This window comes from Tasmannia lanceolata, unplaced genomic scaffold, assembly GCF_043159265.1.
Source record: "Tasmannia lanceolata isolate RefF3 unplaced genomic scaffold, GAP_Taslan_0.1 ptg000012l, whole genome shotgun sequence".
NCBI lineage: Eukaryota > Viridiplantae > Streptophyta > Magnoliopsida > Canellales > Winteraceae > Tasmannia > Tasmannia lanceolata.
Window position 1 is genome coordinate 4696180 of NW_027518689.1, and position 22482 is coordinate 4718661.

Below are 22482 nucleotides of genomic sequence, written 5' to 3' on the forward strand. Positions count from 1 at the left end.
ATAGTCACACGCCTCACCCTTTTACTAAGCATTTGTTTAGTTTGATGTTGATAGTTTTTAGGAATTTTATCAGAGCCTTTAACAACTAATTAGAAACTCTCAAAATGAACTCTCACACCCGTTCTTAAAATAAAAGTGCAGATGTCATTTCCTTATATATACATATCTAATTTCTAATTCCCCATATGCAAGAAGGAAACACCAAAATTTACATCAATATACCAAACCTGATAGGGTACTTAACAAGTCCAACAAACGCCAGTCTACTTCACATACAGATTACTTCCATTTGCATACATTCAAAGTTCCTTTCATTGTTTTGGGCCATCCCAGCTCCCCACTTCCAAGCCATTACCTGCACACAATATCAGGGTTTCAATGTTCTCCATCATAAAAGAGGAAATGCCATAACCAGTAAACCTCTTATCAAATTCACCTACATAAACATTATCTTCCCTAAGCATAAAAGAGTGTTTACACAGCATGAAATGATAATCAGTCGAGCTCTGCGAGTGGTTAGTAGTCAGCAGATCAAGTTTCGGGTGGGCCCCAGAGACTATGCCACATGTAAACCATAATTTACAGGGCCGGGAACAAATGAACAATTAAGGGCGTGTTCTTTAACGTTTTTTCGGAAGGAATTCTCGCCTTTTTCGCTCCATGGGAATAATCTTTGTCAAGAATCTCGTTCTTTTCTACTTTATGCAACCATTCTGAAGAAACCGTCCTAATTTTTTGGCTTTATCCTTTGGAGCGACAATTTATCGCTCCACGAGATTGGAAACGATTCCTCGGGATAGCTCTCACGTCCCCCCAACTACTTCACGTTTTCTCCTCTCTCTCTCTCTCTCTCTCTCTCTCTCTCTCTCTCTCTCTCTCTCTCAGTTCTTCACGTTTTCTCTTCTCCCCAAGCTCTTCACAGTCTCCCCTCTCTCCACGGCAATGAACGAGGCTTTAGGTATTCAACTCAATCGTCTTCATCTCCCTTCTCTACCAATCTCTCCTCGGCTCACAGATCCAAATCTCAAACCCCGATCTTCATCAAGAAGGGCAGAAGTAGTGAAAAAAGCGATCTATCGAGCTCTCAACAAAACCAGCCCCATCTCTCACGCTTTGTCATCTAATTACTTCTTCTGTGTGTTCTGATTTGGTCCTCTTTGGACCCAAAATAATGCCATCTGATTCCTTCTTGTCTGTCTTCTAGGCTTTCTAGAAACAAGGAAGAAAATATCCTTTTGCTGTTTCAATCAACATATGAGGGGAAAAACTGGGAAGGAATGGAGGAGAAGAAATTTGCCTATCAATCGCTTTTGCTGTTTCAAAGATTCGGGAACGAAGCACATCTTCCAAAGGCTGTCAAATTTCCCTAATTTCAGCAAAACTGGAGAAGAAGAAGCTCGAAAGGACGGATAGAAGAATCCAAACTCCAAAGAAGATGCAGGGGAAGAAGAGGGAGGAAGAGCCAAAAAGAAGATTCAGGGAAAGAGGGAGGAAGCGCCAAGGGTTTTCTCTTTCTAGCGCTTTTTAGCTTTTTAAGGTGTTCAAGGCTTCTCTCGTTTTTCCTCTTATTCGATTCTTTGTAACTTGTTGTATGATCTGAGAAAGCCCAAAGATTCTGCAATGAACAAAAGGGTTATAGCGGGAGAGGGAAGGTTCATGAATAGGGTATTAGATTGGCCGTTAATGGCATTGCAAATAGTCCTGCTTTTCAGAGGTTTGAAGTGAGGCCATCTAAAAGAATTGAAGATATTTCAGCCAAGCCTATAAAGAAAAGACATGAATTAGCAGGATACCAGGACATCAGTGAGAATTGAATTGTTCACTAGCTCTGATGGTTGTCCCAAGGCATGCCTTCTATTGTCACAGATAGAGATGTGGACTTTGAAAGTTTATGTTATTATAAATACCAGTCCATAAAATCTTATGAAAAAAGAAAACACGAGTTTTCATTTTTACCTAATTTGTCAATAACCAATTGTACTAAGGTATCATGTTGGTGAGGTGAAAGAAAGCGCTGCAGATCATAAGATTTATGCCAATAACACAAAAATACAATTTATAATTTCTGATCAGATACATAAGACTCTTGGAAAAATTGAGATTCTTCTGTCTCAAGAAATACAAAGAAACTGGACTGAATCTAGTAGTCAGATGTTACCCTACAAGTTTTGAAAATGGGTAATCTTGTGCGTAAGGAAAATTGGAAAGAAATTTGGGCTCTATTATATATCCCACGAACCCATTTTTCTTTATTATAGAGAAACACAGTTCTATTAAAAAAAATAGAAAAAGTGATTCTCAGTAATGAGTTAAGAAACGCAATTCTCATTCCCGAAACACTCCAAAGAATAAGAATTGATTCTAAATTCCAGAATGAGAAACACAAGAATGGTTAAAGAACGCACCCTAAGGATACTCGTGTAGAGGAGCACATAACAGGAAGGCATCCACAATGGGATGAACTGAAGCTGCAAATCATCACAAATGCTTAAATTCACAATAGAATGTGCAAAGCTAAATGCACTTTGATGCACCCCAGATAAGTGTGGAGACTTCACTAGCAAAAGCACTTTACCAACTTCTCCCTCAGCACCAGTATCAGGAATTCAGGACGATGGATTTCATTCATGTTGGGAAATCAAATCAGCAAGTGGGCTTCAGTGTGCCACCAAGATTCAATTCTTCCTCCAGTTATTACTTATAATTGAGCTCCCTTTGTGACTATATCACTACATGTATTCAGTTTTTTTTTTTTTTAAATGGTAAGACTACTTTTATTCAGTTATTCCTGTCCTTTAGACTCGAGAAAGATAAATCAATGAATAATACACGAGTTTAATGTGGACAGGCAAGAGAAGTTTTCAATGGGGTCACTAGATAGTTTGTGGAATGGACTAGTACCTACTGACTGATTCCCTGATTTCTTCACTAAACGCATGTGGACAAAGGTTGTCTACACTCTACGGGCACTGTGGCATATGCTAAGCTTCCCTTAAAGTCTGGCATTTGGAATGCTCAGAACACCTATGCCTTTTTCTAATCACAAGGAATTCTGAGAGGTGACAAAGTCTATAATTTTCAAGTATATAGGTAAATACGGTTAGAAAAATACCAGAAAAAGATTTCACCCAGACAGGGAGACTAATCTTTTGGAACCTTTGGCATCAATGAATCTTTGCGGATTCCAACGATCTACAATGTACATGAAGGCAATGGAATCGGTAGGCTAAGAATTCAAAGCAAAACTTACTTGGCAAATGATTATGGAGGTTGGGAGAGTCGGAAGCAACCTGTAGCTAAAGGTTTGGGTGCATGGAGGTACATTTGTGGTCCTAGGTCTCTTTATGAGTCTTTTGTTAGGTTTAGGATGGGAATAGGAGAGGGTACCAGATTCTAGGTAGATCTTTGGATAGGTAAGTCCTCATTATTCCATGCATTTCCAGATCTATATCTTTAAGCTCAGGATAAAGGGGAGATAGAATGTGATTAAATTGAGAGGAGAGGGTGGGATACTAGAGTGGGTCATTAGGCTTAGACATAACAGCCTAAAGGACAGCAAAATAGGCAACCTTGCATATTTACTTGGTCTCCTTGACTCATCTTATCTTATCTTCCCCCCATGAATCCATTCGATAAAAGAGTGTAGATACCGAACACTCAAGGCCCTTTCTCTGTTCGCTATTTTTTCACAGTATGATCCATGAGAAAATCAGAGGAGCATGTTTCACAAGGCTCTAGTGTAGAAAACAATCACTCCTTCACGGGTGATGGCCTTTGCTTGGATGGTGGCCACAAAAAAGATTCGCACATGTAACTAGCTCAGAAAAAGGAGAAAGTCTTGCTAGTTGATGCATCCTTGGCGAGGATTCTTTAGATCATCCTATGGTACATTGCTCTTTCTTTCATCAGCTTTGGGGCTCCATTATTAGTTGCTTCGGTCTTTCATGGGTATTTCAATGATCAATCAAGAACATTATTCTACATTGGGATCAAGGTCCTTTAGGAAGATACGGAAAAAGTTGGAAAAGTAGAACACTTCTTCTGAAATGGCTACCTCCCTTATTGGATGGATAATTTTAACTTGATGGGAGTTCTATAGGCAAGTTAGATCATGCGCGGATGTTGGCGTTATATCTCACTGACTCAAATGGGCCTTTTTATTATTAACTTTTTCGGCCCAACACACGAGTGTGACTCCAGCGAGGCGGAAGCAAAAGCTCTTTTTTGTGGATTGAGATTGTTTAGGTCTTGTCTTAGTGGCCTCTTAATCATTGAAGGTGACTACTCAAATGTTATTGATGCAGATAATAGGCCAATAAGTGGCATATTTGCCCATTAGGATTTCTAGGCATTTGTTTTTCATGTTATTTAGTTTTTAGGCTTTTATTTTCCATGTTATTTAGAATTAGGAAGTTTAGTCTTTTAGGAATTCTTATTTTAGTAGGTTTTTATCTTTGAGGTTGTTAATTGCCTATTTATAGGCCTCAAGACGATCAACAACCGTGATCAAGATCCGAGCGCAGTACCAAAGTCTGAGAACCAAGCTCGGAAAGCTTCCCCGAAATCTATCCAGAAATACCCACAAAATCTGTTGTCATAAACCACTTAAAACCAGCCATAAAACCCCATCTGCAACCTAAACCCATCACCTTTGTTGGCCTTGTTTCCAATTTGAAAAAACCCCTCAAAAAACAGCCCCTTGTTTCAGCCGAATCATAAAAAATTACAAAGAAAAAGTAAGAGAAATTCTCTATTTCTCCCTCATTCTCTACTTTCTCTCTACCCCATCTCACTTTCTCTCTCTTCACTCGGGCCTTTTCCGCTCAAAATTGGGGTTCGCCTTCAACACGAAAGTTGTTCGTGACAACTTTTCGCGTATATCAAGTCTACTTTAAGCAGTCAACAATCAGTGCAAGCTCTACAACAACCAACTTTGGGCGTCCGTCTGTTTTGGTCCTATATCGCAGATCCGAGCCATCAGGGACTCCGATCTGAGATCCGCAAAAAGCAGTGTCTTCCTTTCGACATGACAGACAGATCAGACAGCTGATTTCATTTTTTGATACCGATTTTTATGGCTCCACCATTTGTTCCATTTGTTTATGGGCACGACAAAAGCTATTGGCAAGGCCACACTCACTATAGTTATTATGAGGATGCATATCTACGGTGGATCTATGCTTTGGACGCATATTAGGTGTACTACGATTACGATGAACGCGCACCCATCTACCGACTCCGAAAAACTATAAGAGGACAAGCTCAGTCACTTTAGACACATATGGTGACAAAGGGCCGTATCTTAGGCGAACCTCCATACAGTCGATGAGAGGATGTCCGTCATAATTTTCTGAGAGCTTATGCATCAGGGCCTCTTTATCTATACGAGGTGAGGTTGATACGCGAGGAGGCAGCTCGTCGTGAACGTGAAGTCCCAGTTCGTCGTGAACGAGAAGTCGTAGCCCATCGTGCACAAGAGGCCGAAATTGAAGCAGAAAACAGATAATTGGAGCATTACATGCATGAGAAGGAATTTGCTACCACTACTGCAGAGCCGCATGATGATCCAGCTGGCATTGTGGATGAGACCATTATAGTTGTTGAGCCTCTGATTATGTCAGATATAGAGCCACAGAGTAAAGTGACTGATGAGGCCGACGACAATGAGCATGACGATTCTGAGATTTCCAGAGGGCCGATTGCCAAGCATCTAAATAGAGATCTTGACACTTCCACAGAAGAAGCAGATATTGTGACCGAGCCATGTGAGGCTGATCCATTGACAGAATCGATTGAGCACCGTCAAGAGTCAGAGACGAGTGACTTGACTATTGAGGCATTGCCAGATCATGCAGAGCACGAGCAGTTCATTGAGGATACTGATTCCATATCATTACATAGGAAAGTGACATCATTGCTTCTCCAGTAGATATCCCGATCGAGATGATTGTGGAGATTGAGACCAAGGATTTCACTGTGCATGCTGATCATCAGAAGGATTGTCAACCTAACATCACTGAGCCTGATACAGTTCTAGTAGATGGTTTTCTTGCTGATTCCTTTGAGCCGGATTTGATTCCAGCAGGTTATATCTTTATTGAGGATGGTCATAGATTGGTACTCCCCATAGTTGTTATGCCGATCCCACCGATCCAGGAGGAGTATGTTGCCATTTTTCCAGCTTCATTAATTCTCAGGAAAGGTTCGCGTCTTTATGATTCTGCATGGATGATTTCTTATGTATTACTACGGTCGCATTCCATACCATTTTCACTGTCAACACGAGCGTTGTACAGCATTCCAGAGTACGAAGGATTACGACTCCTACTGCTTGATTGGATAGTACACATATTTGATCCAGGAGGACTAGAACTCGAGGCCGAGTTCTTTTCAAGCAGGGGAGAATGATGCAGATAATAGGCCAATAAGTGGCATATTTGCCCATTAGGATTTCTAGGCATTTATTTTTCATGTTATTTAGTTTTTAGGCTATTATTTTCCATGTTATTTAGAATTAGGAAGTTTAGTCTTTTAGGAATTCTTATTGTAGTAGGTTTCTATCTTTTAAGTTGTTAATTGCCTATTTATAGGCCTCTTTACAGCTTTATTGTAAACCTTTGATGAATTATTGATTAATTGAGTGAGATTTCTTTCCCCTACTTGAGTTCTTCTACTTCTCCCTAATTTCTTCTTTTCTACTCTTTATCTTCTCTTCTTCTTCTTCTTCTTCTTCTTCTTCTTCTTCTTCTTCTTCTTTCTTCCTCTTCTTTTATTTCTCCTTCCCATACTACGTCAGTTATTGCCTAAGGGATTAAAATATCAGCAGGGACTAGGAAATTAGGTGGATTTATTGTAGAAATTCTTGATCGCGGTTTTAAATTAAATACAGAATTACTGCATAAGTTGAGGTCTACAAATCTAGTGGCTCCATTATAAACTTCATTTCATTTCGGCAGGAAAACCAGAACGAAACAAGTCCAAATTCTGTTTCGTTCAGAATTTTAGTCTGTATGGGTCCATTTCGTCCAAAACACCCCATTTTAGTTGTCTTTTCTTCTCTTCTTCTTGTCTCTTATAAGTTCTCTTCTCATCTTCTTTCCTCTTCTTAGTATGTTCATGTAAAGTCATTTAAGTAACTTAGATTTACATGTGAATAAGGGAATACACACCCATTTGGATTTATTAAAAAAAGTTTCTATGACCCAATTCTAAAAGGATAAAAAGTCAACTTTCCCGTTCTATTACAAAATTCGAAAAAAAATCAGGCTAGGTCAAAAGCTTAGCTTTCAAATGATGGGATATTTTTCAAATTTAAAAAATTCATAAATTCTATCATATCAAGACATTATTTAATACAATAAATCCGGTAAAAAAATCTCATAATTTGGTCTCTAAATTTTTTTTTCATCTTGTCAGGCTGGTTGCATTTCATATGATGTAATTTTCCTATAAGTAAATGTTGGATCTTTACAACCTTGATGTTATGATGGATTGGGTTATAGAAGAGGACCCTATTGTTCTAATTTTTAGTAATTTTTTATTTTTTATATTTTTATGTATTGCAGTAAATGTATTTATATTTTATTTTTTTTAAATTGACATATTTTGAGAATCCAAAACGAAAATTCCCCAAAACCTAACTACAGATTTACCCCAACAGACCAAAGCTAGGAACACTTCCTTAATTTACTGAGAATGAATTCAACACTATCCTGCAGCAACTTTTCCTTGTAGAAGAAGACAACCGCGAAATCCGGTGTGGGGACTTCTTCCATCGGATCCTCCAGAATAGCAATCAGTTCCTCAAGCCTACAGATGCAGAGTATTCGGTCCGCCTCCCAACCAATTCGACGCACGCGGTCTTCGTATTTCAATTTACTTGGATTAGGATCTTCGATGGATGCTTTGGTCCCATTATACCTAAGAGTTTGTACTTCATTTAACGTGTTTTTCCAAACAGAGCAATCAACTAGTTCCACCCTTCTGCATCTAAAAGATCGAATTTCTGAAGCATTAGGTTCCATTGAGGCCGCTAAACTGATCTAAATTCCTTAAGGGCCCGTTTGGATACCTCATGCATTTGTATTTTGATTTGGATTTGAGTTTTGGATACAAAACACATCAATCATCTTCATGATCATGTTTTAAGAGAGAGAGAGAGAGAGAGAGAGAGAGAGAGGGATGTCTCACTGTTGCCGGAGCAACGTAGAGGAGCAGCGATGGTGAAGGAAGTTGCCACAAATATTGATTTCCAAATATGTCTCGCAGAACAGATTTGAAAATCGGAATTTTTTGCACTGTTGTAGCTGATTTGGAAATCTAAGGATCTGATCCAGGTCAAAATATCAACTAAATCCAAATCTAAATCTTTTTGGTATCCAAACGTGGCCTAATTTTTTGACTAATGAAGAGTTTTTATTTTACATATTTGGTTCATTTAATTATTTCTTATATTCTTTAATAATTTCTGATATTTTTGGATTTTTTCATATTTTTAACTATTAAAAAATTGGTCTTTGTAGCGCACTAAAACGCCAAATGAAACGATCGAAACACCGAAGCATTCCGTTCCAGTGGCCAAAACGAAACGACGAATGAAACGAAATTCACAACTAAGACTAGTGGACAAACTGGCTAAAGAAGGGGAGGAAAGGGAAGAATTAGTGATTGGCAACTCCATTCCAATTAAAGGCTCGACGAAGGATCTCTAGATAGGGATGGTTTCCTTGTAATTGCTTTGTTCTACTTAGAGACACCTTGCCCCTTTAGAATTGAGTTTTCTGAATTAGGTTGTATATTTCTTATGCAATAAATTCTGTTATATTTCAAAAAAAAAAAAAAAAAATTTACGATGTAGGTTATATGGAAGCTTCCTTAAACATTGGTGTAAGCTGGCTTTGCTCACTGATAGCTATCGGACTAGAGTGGGCAGCGCTCTTATAAATTCTCAGAGCAGGCAATAGGCAGCTATTTCAGTTCCCATTGGTCATCAGTCGATTACTGGGCTACTAGAGAGACCTAGGGCACCTAATAGCATAGCATTGCTGACAAATTCATTAAAAGGGACTTGAAATGTATTGTGCAGGCAATTTAAGGAAAGCAGCAAGTCTATTGGTAGGTTGAGCTCAAAAGGAAGGCAAGTTTTCTTATACCTGGGATTTTCAGCAAAAATTCGAAGGTCATCCCTGAACTTCCCAGAGTTCAATAGGTTACCATCTATCCTCCACCTTCAATCTAACTGATACCTTGAGGAAATTCCAAATCGATGACATATTTCGAGCTCTGGAATACTCGAAATTATTCCCTTCTTTGCCCTCCATTTCCACTTCCATTACTCGTCCAAATAACTTCCCCAACGCCTCCATCGCAGATCTTGCCCACTCGCGGAGAGTATTCCATAGAATCAGACCCAACTTGTCCTTGCAACTGTGTTCAAAGTTGGGTTCCGTGGGGCCAGTCAGTCCAACATATATCCAAGAGCATAGCACCCTGATCTGTTCATTCTGAAGAGTACTTAGTTGCTACTGATCCTCTCTTTGGTGCAACAGGCAGGAAAATTTTCCAATTTCATTTCGCCCATTTCTGGCTTGACACCAACCCTCCGAGACTCTCCCCTACCAGGCCGGATTTCAGAATTTTGAGTCTTCAACCTTGTCCCCGATAACAATGACCAACAGATAATAATCTCCTTCTACCACCACTTCTGCTAAACTCACCTCCAGCCATTTGTTTAAAAGCTTTGTTCCCTAGCGAGATCTAGTCAGGGGAGGCTCTTCTCTCACGAACTTTTCATGTCCAATCCCCATTCCACTGCCATCTCTAAAAGCACAATGGTGGCATCCGGTTCATCTTTTAAAATTGCAATATCGACATTGAGGGCACTTCCAATCTCCAGGAAGGGATCTGTCCTTGTTTTCAACCTGGTTTGTTATTTTCTGATATGCCGAAACTCTCACTTTCCTTCATGTCGGTTACCTTCTTCGCCCTTCATGATTATTAATGGGTTTAAACCAAGTTTAACCATACAGATTGGAAGGAGATGAGATGGGATTGTTCATACCAAGCATAGACTGCAAAATTTGCACATCTATTCTTCATTGATACGATAGCAGTGTAATGTCGTGACTCGTGACTTGTGAATAAATTCAGATTTGAATTGAACACTGGAGTATGGTAATCTCTGATAGAGTTGAACAATTCTATCATATTGATAGCTCCTCTAACCATCTCTATTCTACCTCATGATTTTTCATAATTTCTAATGATTGTAATAGCTTCGAATACCAAAGATGGTAATCTCTGATTTCTATTTGATAAATCTGGTTGGGAGCTTGCCTAACCCGAGCATACCTGCCAAAACAAATTGCAATTTTTTACATGTTCAATCTAATTGTTGAAGGTGAACATGTAATATGGGATTGTAATTCATAAGATTATATTGAACAAGTGATTTGTTTTGGTCATTACCCTGCCACTCAAACTCAAAGGGCTTCCTGTGTCAACCACTCACCTAGGATAGTGGATGAGTTGATGCACAAGTCCGAAATCTTAAACACTGGTATCAGTGGAGTTTTTAGTGATGTTGATGGCAATGTGCTTTGGTTGTTTGCAGATCTGATTGGTAGATAGATCCGATTCAAAGGAAGCACAGATTAGAGCTCTTCTCACGGGTTTGAAGATATTTAAGAGGAATATGGCTGGTAACCTGCCTATTGAGGGTGAACTATCAAACGAGATAATTGGGCATACAAGATAATTGGGCAAACCGTGGAGGTTTGCCAACTACATTGATGAAGTTGCAAATTTATGCACAGATACTCCAATCTCCTTTTCTTCGGTTCCTAAGACTGCAGTTGATTTGGCAAATAGAATGGCTAAATCAAGAGTGAATAGAGAGATAAGTTATGAGGAGAAACCTTTGCTCCCTATGCAATTTTGTTCGTTTTTTTATGATAAATTCAGTGTCTTCTCAAAAAAAAAAAAAACAAGGAGCATGCATTTGGAAACCAAAGATGCATAATATGCCTAGTGGAGTTAAGCATATTGCATGAATAAAAATCAAGGGCTAATCATACAAGATAAAAATATTTAAAAATAGAGTAACCCTGCCCGGGAATAGAGATCTCCAAGCAACAATGGGCGTGGCTTTGTCCAAAAGAACGTGGACTGTCAAAGAAAGAGTTCCAAAGGAGTTCAAGTACAATTTCATCAACTTTGCATGTCTAATTGTTCTTATGTGCCTGTTAACATCAACGAGATTGCCTTGGATTTTTCAACTAATGATCACCTCTTTAAACTTGCACGATCAGTCTAATTAATGCATGTTCTCATAACTATTCCTCGTCCATTTGCTTATTATGATCTGTGAAAACTGAAAACTTTATAATTCCGTTACTTTGCTAACTTAATTGTATCTCAAAGTTAACCCGCCTGGTCAATCATGATTGACCAACTCTTGTCCCTTACCCTTCCAATCAAACTTGAAAAGCTTTGTAGGTCAATAAAAAATGTCTTCACTCACCCAATCCGGAAGAAGAGTTGATGCATATGTATGAAATTTTATGTACATTAATCACCCTTCTTAACAGTAGTTTTTCTTCAAACAATGGAAATCGTGAATAAAAGAGTACTTGGATGCCTCTTAGAGAGAGAGAGAGAGAGAGAGAGAGAGAGAGAGAGAGAGAGAGAACTACTTGGGTGCATAACAGGCTAACGGATAATGCAATAGAAATCATATATATCTCAGAGTTATAATTACAAAATGCACAAAAATTGCGAAGTCATGAAAGCTAACCATCTGGGTCAAAGAAGAATATTTGCTTGGTCTTTCCATCAGGTTGGGTCTTCTCAAAAGTCTCAATTCCTTTTTCCTGCAAATAACTTCTAATTCAGCCAAATTTATCAAAATAAAAACAAAATGAAAGTTAAACTTAGGGGATGAGTGCTACCTCCTGCAAAAAAGTGAGATCTTGATTATCAAGTTTTTAGATGGTGTCCGCATGTCCATGCACATATTTTTTAAAAATTACAGTGGAACTCACCCCATAGGATAATCCAAACCTTTCATTTGTTGGGCCCAGTGTAAATAGGTGTGCCTCGAAAAACGTCTTTGTAGAATGATCCTAAACGTCCGATCTATAGAGGGACGGCACCTCATAGAAACCTCTCATAATAGGAGGGCTAGGAGCATCCTGTGGAGATGACATTCGGGGAACAACCAATTTATGTTGGGGACACAATAAACGAATGGTTTGGATCATCGAATGGAGTGGGTTCCATTATATTTAAAAAAAATATTTACATGTACGTTTGGATCATCGAATAAGTCATATTACTCTGATATAAATTACTCTGATATAAATCATAGAAAATGGGTTCGTAGTTTATTTAAGTCTCTAGTTAAGTGAAAATTGCTACTTTCATTTATGTCTTTCATTCAGTTATAAATTAAGCCATGTTTTTTTTTCCTTTAAGTTATGAGTCATAAGCATAGTTGTCGAACTCTTAGAAGTGGTACGAGTCAACTCCCGAGTCGAGTCGAGTCGCATGCGTGACTCACATTGTCAAACTCTTACGAGTCATACGAGTCAAAAACCGAGTCGGGTCGCAGGGCTTTTGAGGCGAGTCAACATAGGTGAGTCACCTATGTTGAAGACTCGTCCGATTCATCTAGTGACACGAACGAGTCAACTCAAAAAAAAAATAAGACTCTGAAAGTCGAGTAGAGTTGCTAGGCCTGAGTTTTCTTGTTTTGATGGTTGAAAACTTGGCAGTTGGAACTTAGAACTTAGTTATTTTTTTGCATGCAAGTTACAAGCATATAGTTATTTATATTTTTGGCTTAGTGCTTTATCCAAGTGCTATTGCGTTTTTTTTTACTTGCTTCATCTTTTGATATATAATTATATTTTTCAACTAAATTTCTGTTCTTACGAGTCACGAGTCGAGTCGAGTCACGGGTTGACAACTAAGTGCGGGGGCCCACTTCACTATCTTTCTTCCTTTCAGCAAGGAAAAGGGAACAGCGGCTTAAGCCATTAGTGGATTCCACATCATTTTCTAACTCATAAAATCTGTGCAATAAAACTCACGGAAATTGCGTTTTGATAGAAAAGACTTTCCTTTTCTACCTGGAATCTGTCCAAAGTGGCGCAACTGAATAGACCCATAAGTTACGAGTCATAAGGAGAGACTTTAAGTGACTTGAATAAATGGAGGCCCACGTCACCGTCTTTTTTTCCTTTATGTTATGAGTCATAAGGAGAGAGTTTAAGTGACTTGAATAAATGATGGCCCACTTCACTGTTCACGCGTGGTTCATACTTCATATGATCATATCACTATTCCAAGGGGTTTTTGTTTTATTTTTATTAGTATTAGGGTTTAAAGTGGGAACCAATGTAAAGGGATTATAGGGCCAAATGTAACCCTCACTGGGGCAATTTTTTAACATAAGGAAGATAGGTTTTGGGAGTTTTCTTAGTGTGCATCTTTGGTGTTTTGTTGGGGTTTTTGAAGGAAGAGGTTTAATACGAAAGATCTTTGCTACTTGATTCTGAAGTAAATTACAATTATTTGCAAATAATGGTTATAACATTCTCGAAATGACTATCTTTAGCTCATAGAAATTTAATAATAAAAGCACATAATGTTTGCATGAAAGCGTGAAGTTTTCTGCGTGACTCGGCCGAATTGACTCAACTCAATCCACATTTGAACCGAGTGGGTTACGAATTTTTAAACATAAGAAAACATTCAAAATCAACATCAATAATCGTCAATGTGAGCAGAGATTATTATCATGAACCTCCAAGTGCAAATTAGACAAATCTATAACAAAAATCAACCCTGTAGAAGACGAGAAAGAGGGAAATGAAAAGAAAGCTTCTTGCCTTTAGGGTTTCAACGAAGGAATCGTAGTTGGAGACTACGAAAGAGAGATGATGACCTCTTGGGAGATTCTTCGGATTGGCGATCGCAGCCAAAAGCTCCAAGGGCCTTCAGGAAGCTTCGAATGGGAGTTTCTCTCGATCAGATGGAGGGAAATTACACAAGGTAGATTGAGCCATATCACCTCAAATTCTCCGCATTTGGGGGCTTCGATCCTCTCGGACCCTAAAATCTCCTCGTAGAAATCGGCCAATCGCTTCACATCCGAGGTTTCCCTCACTATGTGATGTAGAAGAACCGCTTTTGGCCCCCCATGGCGCTCTCTCTCTCTCTCTCTCTCTCTCTCTCTCTCTCTCTCTCTCTCTCTCTCATTTCTAGGGTGGATTTGGGGATTTATATGTTTTTGTTGGGTGGAGATATAAAACGAAAAGTCTCCATGGTTACACGACACGCGATGAATAATACATGGCATATAGTTAGTGTTCCATTTCATTCCCTTTTTTTCAGTTTCAATCTTTGATAGTCCCTTATTTTTCAAAGAGTGTTGTACGGGCCACATCATTGGATGATCCAAACCGTCCATAAGATGGAACACAACGTAAATAGGCTTTTCCCCAAAAATCATTTCCATAGGATAATCCTAGCCCTCCGATCATAGAGATTTCCATAAAATGCAGTTCCTCTATAGATCGGAGGGTTGGGATCATCCTATGGAAATAATTTTTTGGGAACAGCCTATTTACGTTGTGTTCCATCTTATGGACGGTTTGGATAGTCCCATGATGTGGTCCGTGCAATACTTTTTGAAAAATAAGGGACTATAAGGGCTTACACCATATAAAAACTCTTTGTAAAAATCTCCATTCTGTGACATAGGTGTGCCCCGAAAAATGTCTAATCATGTCAATAGTTGGGTACGTCTACATGGATCATTTTCTTCCATTCTCTCCTATCCAAGGTCATGTTCTCTATTATGTTCCTAGCCATCAAGTCTTTCCTCACTGTTTCTACCCAAGTTGTTTTCGGTCTGCCCCTACCTCTTGTTACTCCATCACCTTTCACTTAACAAGTTATTTAAATAAACCACGAACCTATTTTCTATGATTTGACTGCGATTATGTCAAAGAGTACATGCCTAAACTACGAACCCGATTTTCTATGAGAGGTTTCTATGATGTGTTGTCCCTCTACAGATCAGAGGGTTAGGAATTAGGATCATTCTACGAAGACGTTTTTCAGGGCATACCTGTTTACATTGGGCCTAAAAAAAAGAACGGTGCAATACTTAGGATCATTATTGAGTCCAAAGGATGTGATTTTGCTTTTCCTGTGACATGATGAGGAAGCTACTCAAAGGTAGTCTACAGGGGTTACTCTTCAAGACTTGATTTTAAACAAGAAAGAGCGACTCAAGCTGGCCTGAAGAGAGCTCGATGTTTGTTTATATAGAGATATAAAGGTAAAATTAGGTGGCGAATCTTAGAAAATCGGCATGAAAATCTTTGAAAATCAGCATGGGAATCTTAGAAAATCAGCAACCATCCCTTCATTTTTTCATCTCTCCCTATAAAACCGTTTTCCCACTATTAATACTACTAAACTTACGGGATATAGCTGTCAGAAAATCCGCATGGGAATCTTAGAAAATCAGCAACCATCTCTTCATCTTTTTCATCTCTCCCTATAAAACCGTTTTCCCACTATTAATACAACTAAGCTTATTGATAAAGGCTTTTGGATAGAAGTCTATCCTTCCAGATTGTTGTAACTACACGATACTGCTTATCTCTTTCCTCTCTCCCTCTCTACCAATCTCCAAAGTGCTCCCGTGAGTCCCGAGTAGCTTCAAGCGGAAAGAGTTAAGCATTATCGTGTAGTTTATCAGCTCACGGGAGGACTTTGGAGATTGGGTGTCTACAATACTATTTCTTAGCTGAATCCGAAAGGGCGATTTTTTAGGCGATAGCAAAACTCCCTCCCTAGGTCGTCGGAAACCCTAAGGAGGCAGGCGGATGGAGTTCTTTCCCTCTCGTTCTCTCTTTCTTCCTCTCTCTCGTCTCCCTCTTCTCCCTCTTTCATCTCTCTGGTCTCTTCCTTTCTCTCTTTCTCCCTCACCTCTGTCTCTCTTCCCTTCTCTCATTTCTCTTTTTCTGTTTCGTCTCTACCTCTTTTCTCTCGTCTCTCTCTCCCTTTTCTCTCCCTCTCTCTCCTTAGGTGATGAAAACCCTAGGGAGGGAGACGATTTCATCTCTCTCTCTCTCTCTCTCTCTCTCTCTCTCTCTCCCTTGCCTCTTTCTTGCCCCATTCTTCTTTTTCTTTGTTTTTATTTTTCCCCCTTTTTTCTTACTAGCCTCTTTTTCTCTCTTTCTCTAATCGATTTCTCTCCCTCTCTTTTCCTGATCTCTCTCTCTCTCTCTTCTCCCATCTCATTTTCTTACATTATTCTGATCTCTCCTTGATCTCTCTCTTTCTACTTTTTCTGCTCCCCCTCTTTCTCTCTATTCGGTCTCTCTTCTCCTTTGTTCCATCTTTCCTAATTTCTGATCTTTCCCCCTCTCTCTCTCTTGATGGGCAAGGGAGGTGCCGGTGGCAGGATGATGCCTGGAGATGGGTAGTGTTCGCAGGAGATGCAGTCAGGGTGGCTGAAAGTGCGAAATGGCCGGATCTATTGGGATAAGGGTCGGAAATAGGTAGGGTAGAGACTGGGCTGCTGAGTCGTTGGAAGTGGTGGACATGGCAGAGTATGAAAAAAGAGTGGTCAAATTTGGGGAAAAAGGAGGATGTTGGATGTGGAAGTAATGGTGATGGAAAAAGAGGATGATAGAGGTCTCTCTCTCTCTCTGGCACTGGATGGTTTCCACAGCGGCCGTATTTGAGGTGGTGGAGGCTGGCTGTGATGATTGAGGATGATCCGTGGAACGGGTACGGGGTACGATGGTAGTCTGGTACGCAGTACGATGAGGGTATATATATATATATATATATATATATATATATATATATATATATATATAGAGAGAGAGAGAGAGAGAGAGGAAACTGTTGGTGAGCTTAAGCTCACCAAACTTATGGTGAGCTAGCTTGCCCAATCACATGGGTCCCACATTTTGGGGAGTGATCCAAACCATTCATTTGCAAGGCCTTATCATAGATAGGGGTTGTACCAAAAATCAGCTCCATAGGATCATCCTAACCCCTCCATTTGTGGAGGCCAAAAATGGGGCAGATTTGTGTCTGTTCATTTTTGTCCTCCACAAATGGAGGGGTTAGGATGATCCTATGGAGCTGATTTTTGGTACACCCCCCATCTATGTAAGGGACTTTCAAATGAATGGTTTGGATCATCCTAACAAAGTGGGCCCCCATGTGATTGGGCAAGCTAGCTCACCATAAGTTTGGTGAACTTAAGCTCACCAACAGTTTCCTCATATGTATATATATATATATATATATATATATATATATATATATATATATAGGGAAGTGATATATCCGCCCCTTTTGATCACTAGGAACACCCCCTGTCAGTGTTTGTGGCAATCAGGGGCATTGAATTCTTCCGACATAAGTACAACAGCCCCTCTTTAGTCACTAATGCACTGACAGGGGGTGTTCCTAGTGATCAAAAGGGGCGGATATATCATTTCCCCTATATATAATTTCATATATTTTTACAAGAATGTCATTCCATAGTACACACTACACACATTTAATACACAAAATATAAAAACCTCGTGTATTTCATACATATTTTTTCAAAAAGAAAGTTCTCGTTGGAATATATGAATATCCTTCCATAGTCTATACTACATCCATTTAATAAAAAAATAAAAAAACCTCATATATGCCCTACATATTTTTTTTTCAAAATAAAGCTCTAGCTCCAATTCAACCCAAAATATATAAAATTTGTAGCTCTCTCCATCTCTCTTCTAGTCTATATGCATCTCTCTCTCTTTCTCTCCCGCGGGTCGCCGCGGTTTGTCATTTTTAGCGATCCGGGTCTTTAGTGAACCACGTTTCGGATCGTGCGACCCCGGATCGCGGATCGGAGGGCGGATGGTGAATCTGGTAACTATGTGTCGGACTTGGATCCAAGGAAGGAAATGGCGGCCAAGAAGGCCGAGGTTGATGGTAAACAGGCCATGAAGTCTGGGGTTGATGGAATATAGGCCGTGGAGGCCGTGGGAGGCAGTGGGTTGCCGGATTTATCAATGGATCGATGGGGTAGTTTGTGGAGATCGAGGATGCCGAGGGTTGCCAAAATTATTGGACGGGGAGGCCATGGGTGGTAGCGGGCTGCCTTTTTTAGTATCAGAATCGATGGGGAGGTCGTGGGGACTGAGGATACCGGAGGTTGCCGGACCTATGGAACAGATACATTGCCAGATTCAATGGGATTCGCTGGAGCACGGTGGTGATCCAAGGTAAAGGTCGTCGGAGATGATGGGTAGTGGGCTATTGTGCATCAGTAGATCCTTATTAGTAGCACTACCGTCTCGGTCATCCCTCATTCCAAAAGTTCCGTCAATTATCCTTTATTCCTAGTCCTGTTTTTTCTTTCCAGTCTGAGTCATGTGAACTTGGGAAGCACCGTCATGTGTCTTTTCCATATCGAGTTCTTAGTCGAGCCTCCACTCCTTTTGAGTTAGTGCATTCCGATATATGGGATACCTCTAAGACCATGTTCCTTTCTAATTATCGATAGTGCCTATCTCTTTCTGCTTGAAGCTACTCGAGACTCACGGGAGCACTTTGGAGATTGGTAGAAAGGGAGAGAGGAAAGAGATAAGCACTATCGTGTAGTTACAACAATCTGGAAGGATAGACTTCTATCTAAAAGCCTTTATCAATAAGTTTAGTAGTATTAATAGTACAAAAACGGTTTGATAGGGAGAGATGAAAAATATAAAGAGATGGTTGCCGATTTTCTAAGATTCCCATGCTGATTTTCTGACAGATATATCCCGTAAGTTTAGTAGTATTGATAGTGAGAAAACGGTTTTATAGAGAGAGATGAGGAAGATGAAGAGATGGTTGCCGATTTTCTAAGATTCCCATGCCGATTTTCTAAGATTCGCCACCTAATTTTACCTTTATATCTCTATATAAACAAATCGAGCTCTCTTCAGGCCAGCTTGAGTCGCTCTTTCTTGCTTAAAACCAAGCCTTGAAGAATAACCCCTGTAGACTACCTTTGAGTAGCTTCCTCATCATGTCACAGGAAAAGCAAAACCACATCCTTTGGTACTCAAGAATGATCCTAAGTATTGCACCATTCATTTTTTAGGCCCAATGTAAATAGGTGTGCCCCGAAAACGTCTTCATAGAATGATCATAATTCCTAACCCTCTGATCTGTAGAGGGACAGCCTATCATAGAAACCTCTCACAATCAGAGGGTTGGGACACAATAAACGAATGGTTTGGATCATCAAATGAAGTGGGTTCCATCATATTCTAAAAAAAAGTGCATGTGCATTTGGATCATCGAATATGTCATATTACTCTTTGACATAATCGCAGTCAAATCATAAAAAATGGGTTCGTAGTTTATTTAAGTCGCTAGTTAAGTGAAAGGTGATAGAGTAAGAAGAGGTAGGGGCAGACCGAAAACAACTTGGGTAGAAACAGTGAGGAAAGACTTGATGTCTAGGAACATAACAGAGAACATGACCTTGGATAGGAGAGAGTGGAAGAAAATGATCCATGTAGACAAACCCAACTAGTGACAGGATTAGACTTGGTCACTTTGAGCCGGGTAGATTCTTTCACCTTCTTCATAAAAAATTTCTAAAGGATTCATTAGCTGACCCCAACTAGTTTGAGACAAAGGCTTAGTTGAGTTGAGTTGAGTTTGTCTTCATAAAAATTTTCTAAATGATTCATTAGCCGACCCCAACTAGTTTGGGACAAAGGTTTAGTTGAGTTGAGTTGAGTTGAGTTAGTTAAGTGAAAGAAAGCCACTTTCATGTATGTCTTTCATTTAGTTATAAGTTAAGGTGATAGGGCCCATGTCATGTCTTTTTTTTTCTTTACGTTATGAGTCATAAGGAGAGAGTTCAAGTGACTCTTGGATAAATGTGGGCCCATTTCACTGTTCAGGAACTATTTATATCACTATTCCAAGGGTTTTTCTTAGAGTTTAAAGTGTTTATTTGAATTATTATTAGGTTTTAAAGCGCGCAACAATGTAAAGGGAATATAAATACCAATGTAAACCACGCTGGGGAAATTTTTTGACATGAATGAGGAAGATAGTTTTTGGGAGTTTTCTTAGCGTACATCTTTGGTGTTTTCTTCTCTAGGGTTTTTAAAGGAAGAGGCTTCTAATATTAAAGATCTTTGCTACTTGATTCTGAAGTTATATATGATTAGTAGCAGATAATGGTCATAACATTCTCAGAAATGACTATATTTTTAGCTCATAAAAATTTAGTCATAAAAGCACCTAATGTTTACATGAAAGCTTGCTATTTTCTTGTATACATGTACGAGAAACGCTAGCTGAAGGCGCAAGGTAGCCGACACATTATTAATAAAAACATACATTATGGTGGAATTGGCTCAACTCAATCGCCTGTCGAGCAGAGTGGGTTTTTAAGATGTGATCAAAAGATCAATTTTTTGGCGGCTAGCATTCAACATAATAAACCATTCAAAATCAAAATAAATATTCCTCATTGTGCGTAGATTATTAACATGAAACTCCAGGTGCAAATTAAACTAATACATAACAATTTTTAACTCATAAAAATGTAGTCATAAAAAACATATTTTTTGCATAAATCGTGTTTGTGCATAGTGTGTGCTATTTTAATGTAACACATACAAGAAATAGTAGTTGAAGACGAAAGTTTTAATACACATTATTAGGCCCTGTTTGGATTGCAAGAATTTTCTGGAAAAGTTTGGGATGGAAAAATATTTCCAAAATTTCATTCTCTATTTACACTGAAAAAGGATAAGTTGAACCAAGTCTCTTTAGTGGGATCTTCATCCTATGATGATATCTTTCCAAATTAACCAAATACTATTAGGCCACATTTGGATACCCATAAGATTTAGATTTGGATTTAGTTGATATTTTGAACTCGATCATATCCTTAGATTTCCAAATCAGCAACAACAGTGCAAAAAAATTCCGATTTTCAAATCTGTTCTGCGAGACATTATTTGGAAATCAATATTTGTGGCAACTTCCTTCACCGTCGCTGCTCCTCGACGTTGCTCCGGCAGCAGCGAGACAACCCCTCCCTCCCTCCCTCTCTCTCTCTTTCTCTCTCTCTTAAAACATGATCATGAAGATGAGTGATGTAAATGCATCTGGTACCCAAACAGGCCTTTATTTTCCTCTAAATTGTGAAAAGAAAAATTTTCTTGAGAAAATCAATTCCGTCAGAAGTATTTTTCCTGCAATCCAAACATGGCCTTAATAAATTAAAAAAAAAAAAACATATATTCTGGGTGACTCGGCCGAATTGACTCAACTCGGCCGAATTGACTCAACTCGATCGAGTAGATTCCGGTTATTATCCTCAACTCGAGGTTCATGTTAGCTAAATCCATAACGAAAATCAAGCCTATGGAAAGAGAACAGGAGGGAAATGAAAAGAAATGTTCTTGCCTTTAGGGTTTGAACGAAGGAATCGTAGTTTGAGACTGCGAAAGAGAGATGATGACCTCTTGGGAGATTCTTCGGATCTGCGATCGGAGAAGCAGAGCTCCAAGGGCCTTCTGGAAGCTTTGAATGAGGGTTTCTCTCGATCAGATGTAGGGAAATTACAGAAGGTAAGGTGAGCCAGATCACCTCAAATTCTCCAAATTTAGGGGCTTCGATCCTCTCGAACCCTAAAATCTCCTCGTAGAAATTGGCCAATCGCTTCACATCCGAGGTTTCCCTCGCTATGTGATGTAGAAGAACTGCTTTTGCTCCCCCCATTGCTCTCTCTCTCTCCCTCTCTCTATATGATTACTACCGTGGATTTGGTGATTTATATGTTTTTGTTGAGTGGAGATATATACACGACACGGGATGCATACATGGTTTGGCCCACTTCAAAGAATGATCCAAACCGCTTATTTATAGGGCCACAAACACAGTAGATCAACTCCATAAGATGATCCTAACCTCTCTCTATGAATAATCTACGCGGTATAGCCAATTTTATGTTGTGGCTTAATAAATTAACGGTTTGGATCAAAGGCAAAATAAGGGATTTTATACTGTGTAAGTCCGCATGGTCTAACATTTTTCAAAACCGTCCATTTAATGCCAGAGGGTCATTCCCATAGGTTGATCCTAGCCTTCCAATCTATAAAATAAATAAAAAATTGCCTATTATAGAAACCTTATAGATCGGAGGGTTAGGATAACTTGTAGAAATGGTTTTTGGGTTACAACTACACAGCCATAGAATAAAAACTGGACAAAATAAAAAGGAGAAAATTACAGTTACACCCCTCAACTTTCTAACACATTCAACGATAACCCTATAGTTACAAACTCATCAAGTTCACCATCTGGCTTTTCATGTATAAGGTAGACCCCTCAGCCGAAACACTATCAATGCTAATTAAGATCTCTAGTTCA

At 39.2% G+C, this 22482-nt stretch overlaps 1 protein-coding gene across 1 annotated transcript; it reads right to left on the reverse strand.

Annotated features, from left to right (window-relative positions):
• Positions 1–99: 99 nt before the first annotated feature.
• LOC143887577 (uncharacterized) lies at positions 100–21889 on the reverse strand. Its single transcript, XM_077391659.1, has 3 exons — positions 21517–21889; positions 11795–11870; positions 100–355 (listed from the first exon to the last, which is right to left on the reverse strand). Exons 1-3 carry the CDS (start codon positions 21829–21831, stop codon positions 312–314), a joined length of 435 nt encoding a protein of 144 aa, XP_077247774.1. The 5' UTR covers positions 21832–21889; the 3' UTR covers positions 100–311.
• Positions 21890–22482: the final 593 nt, after the last annotated feature.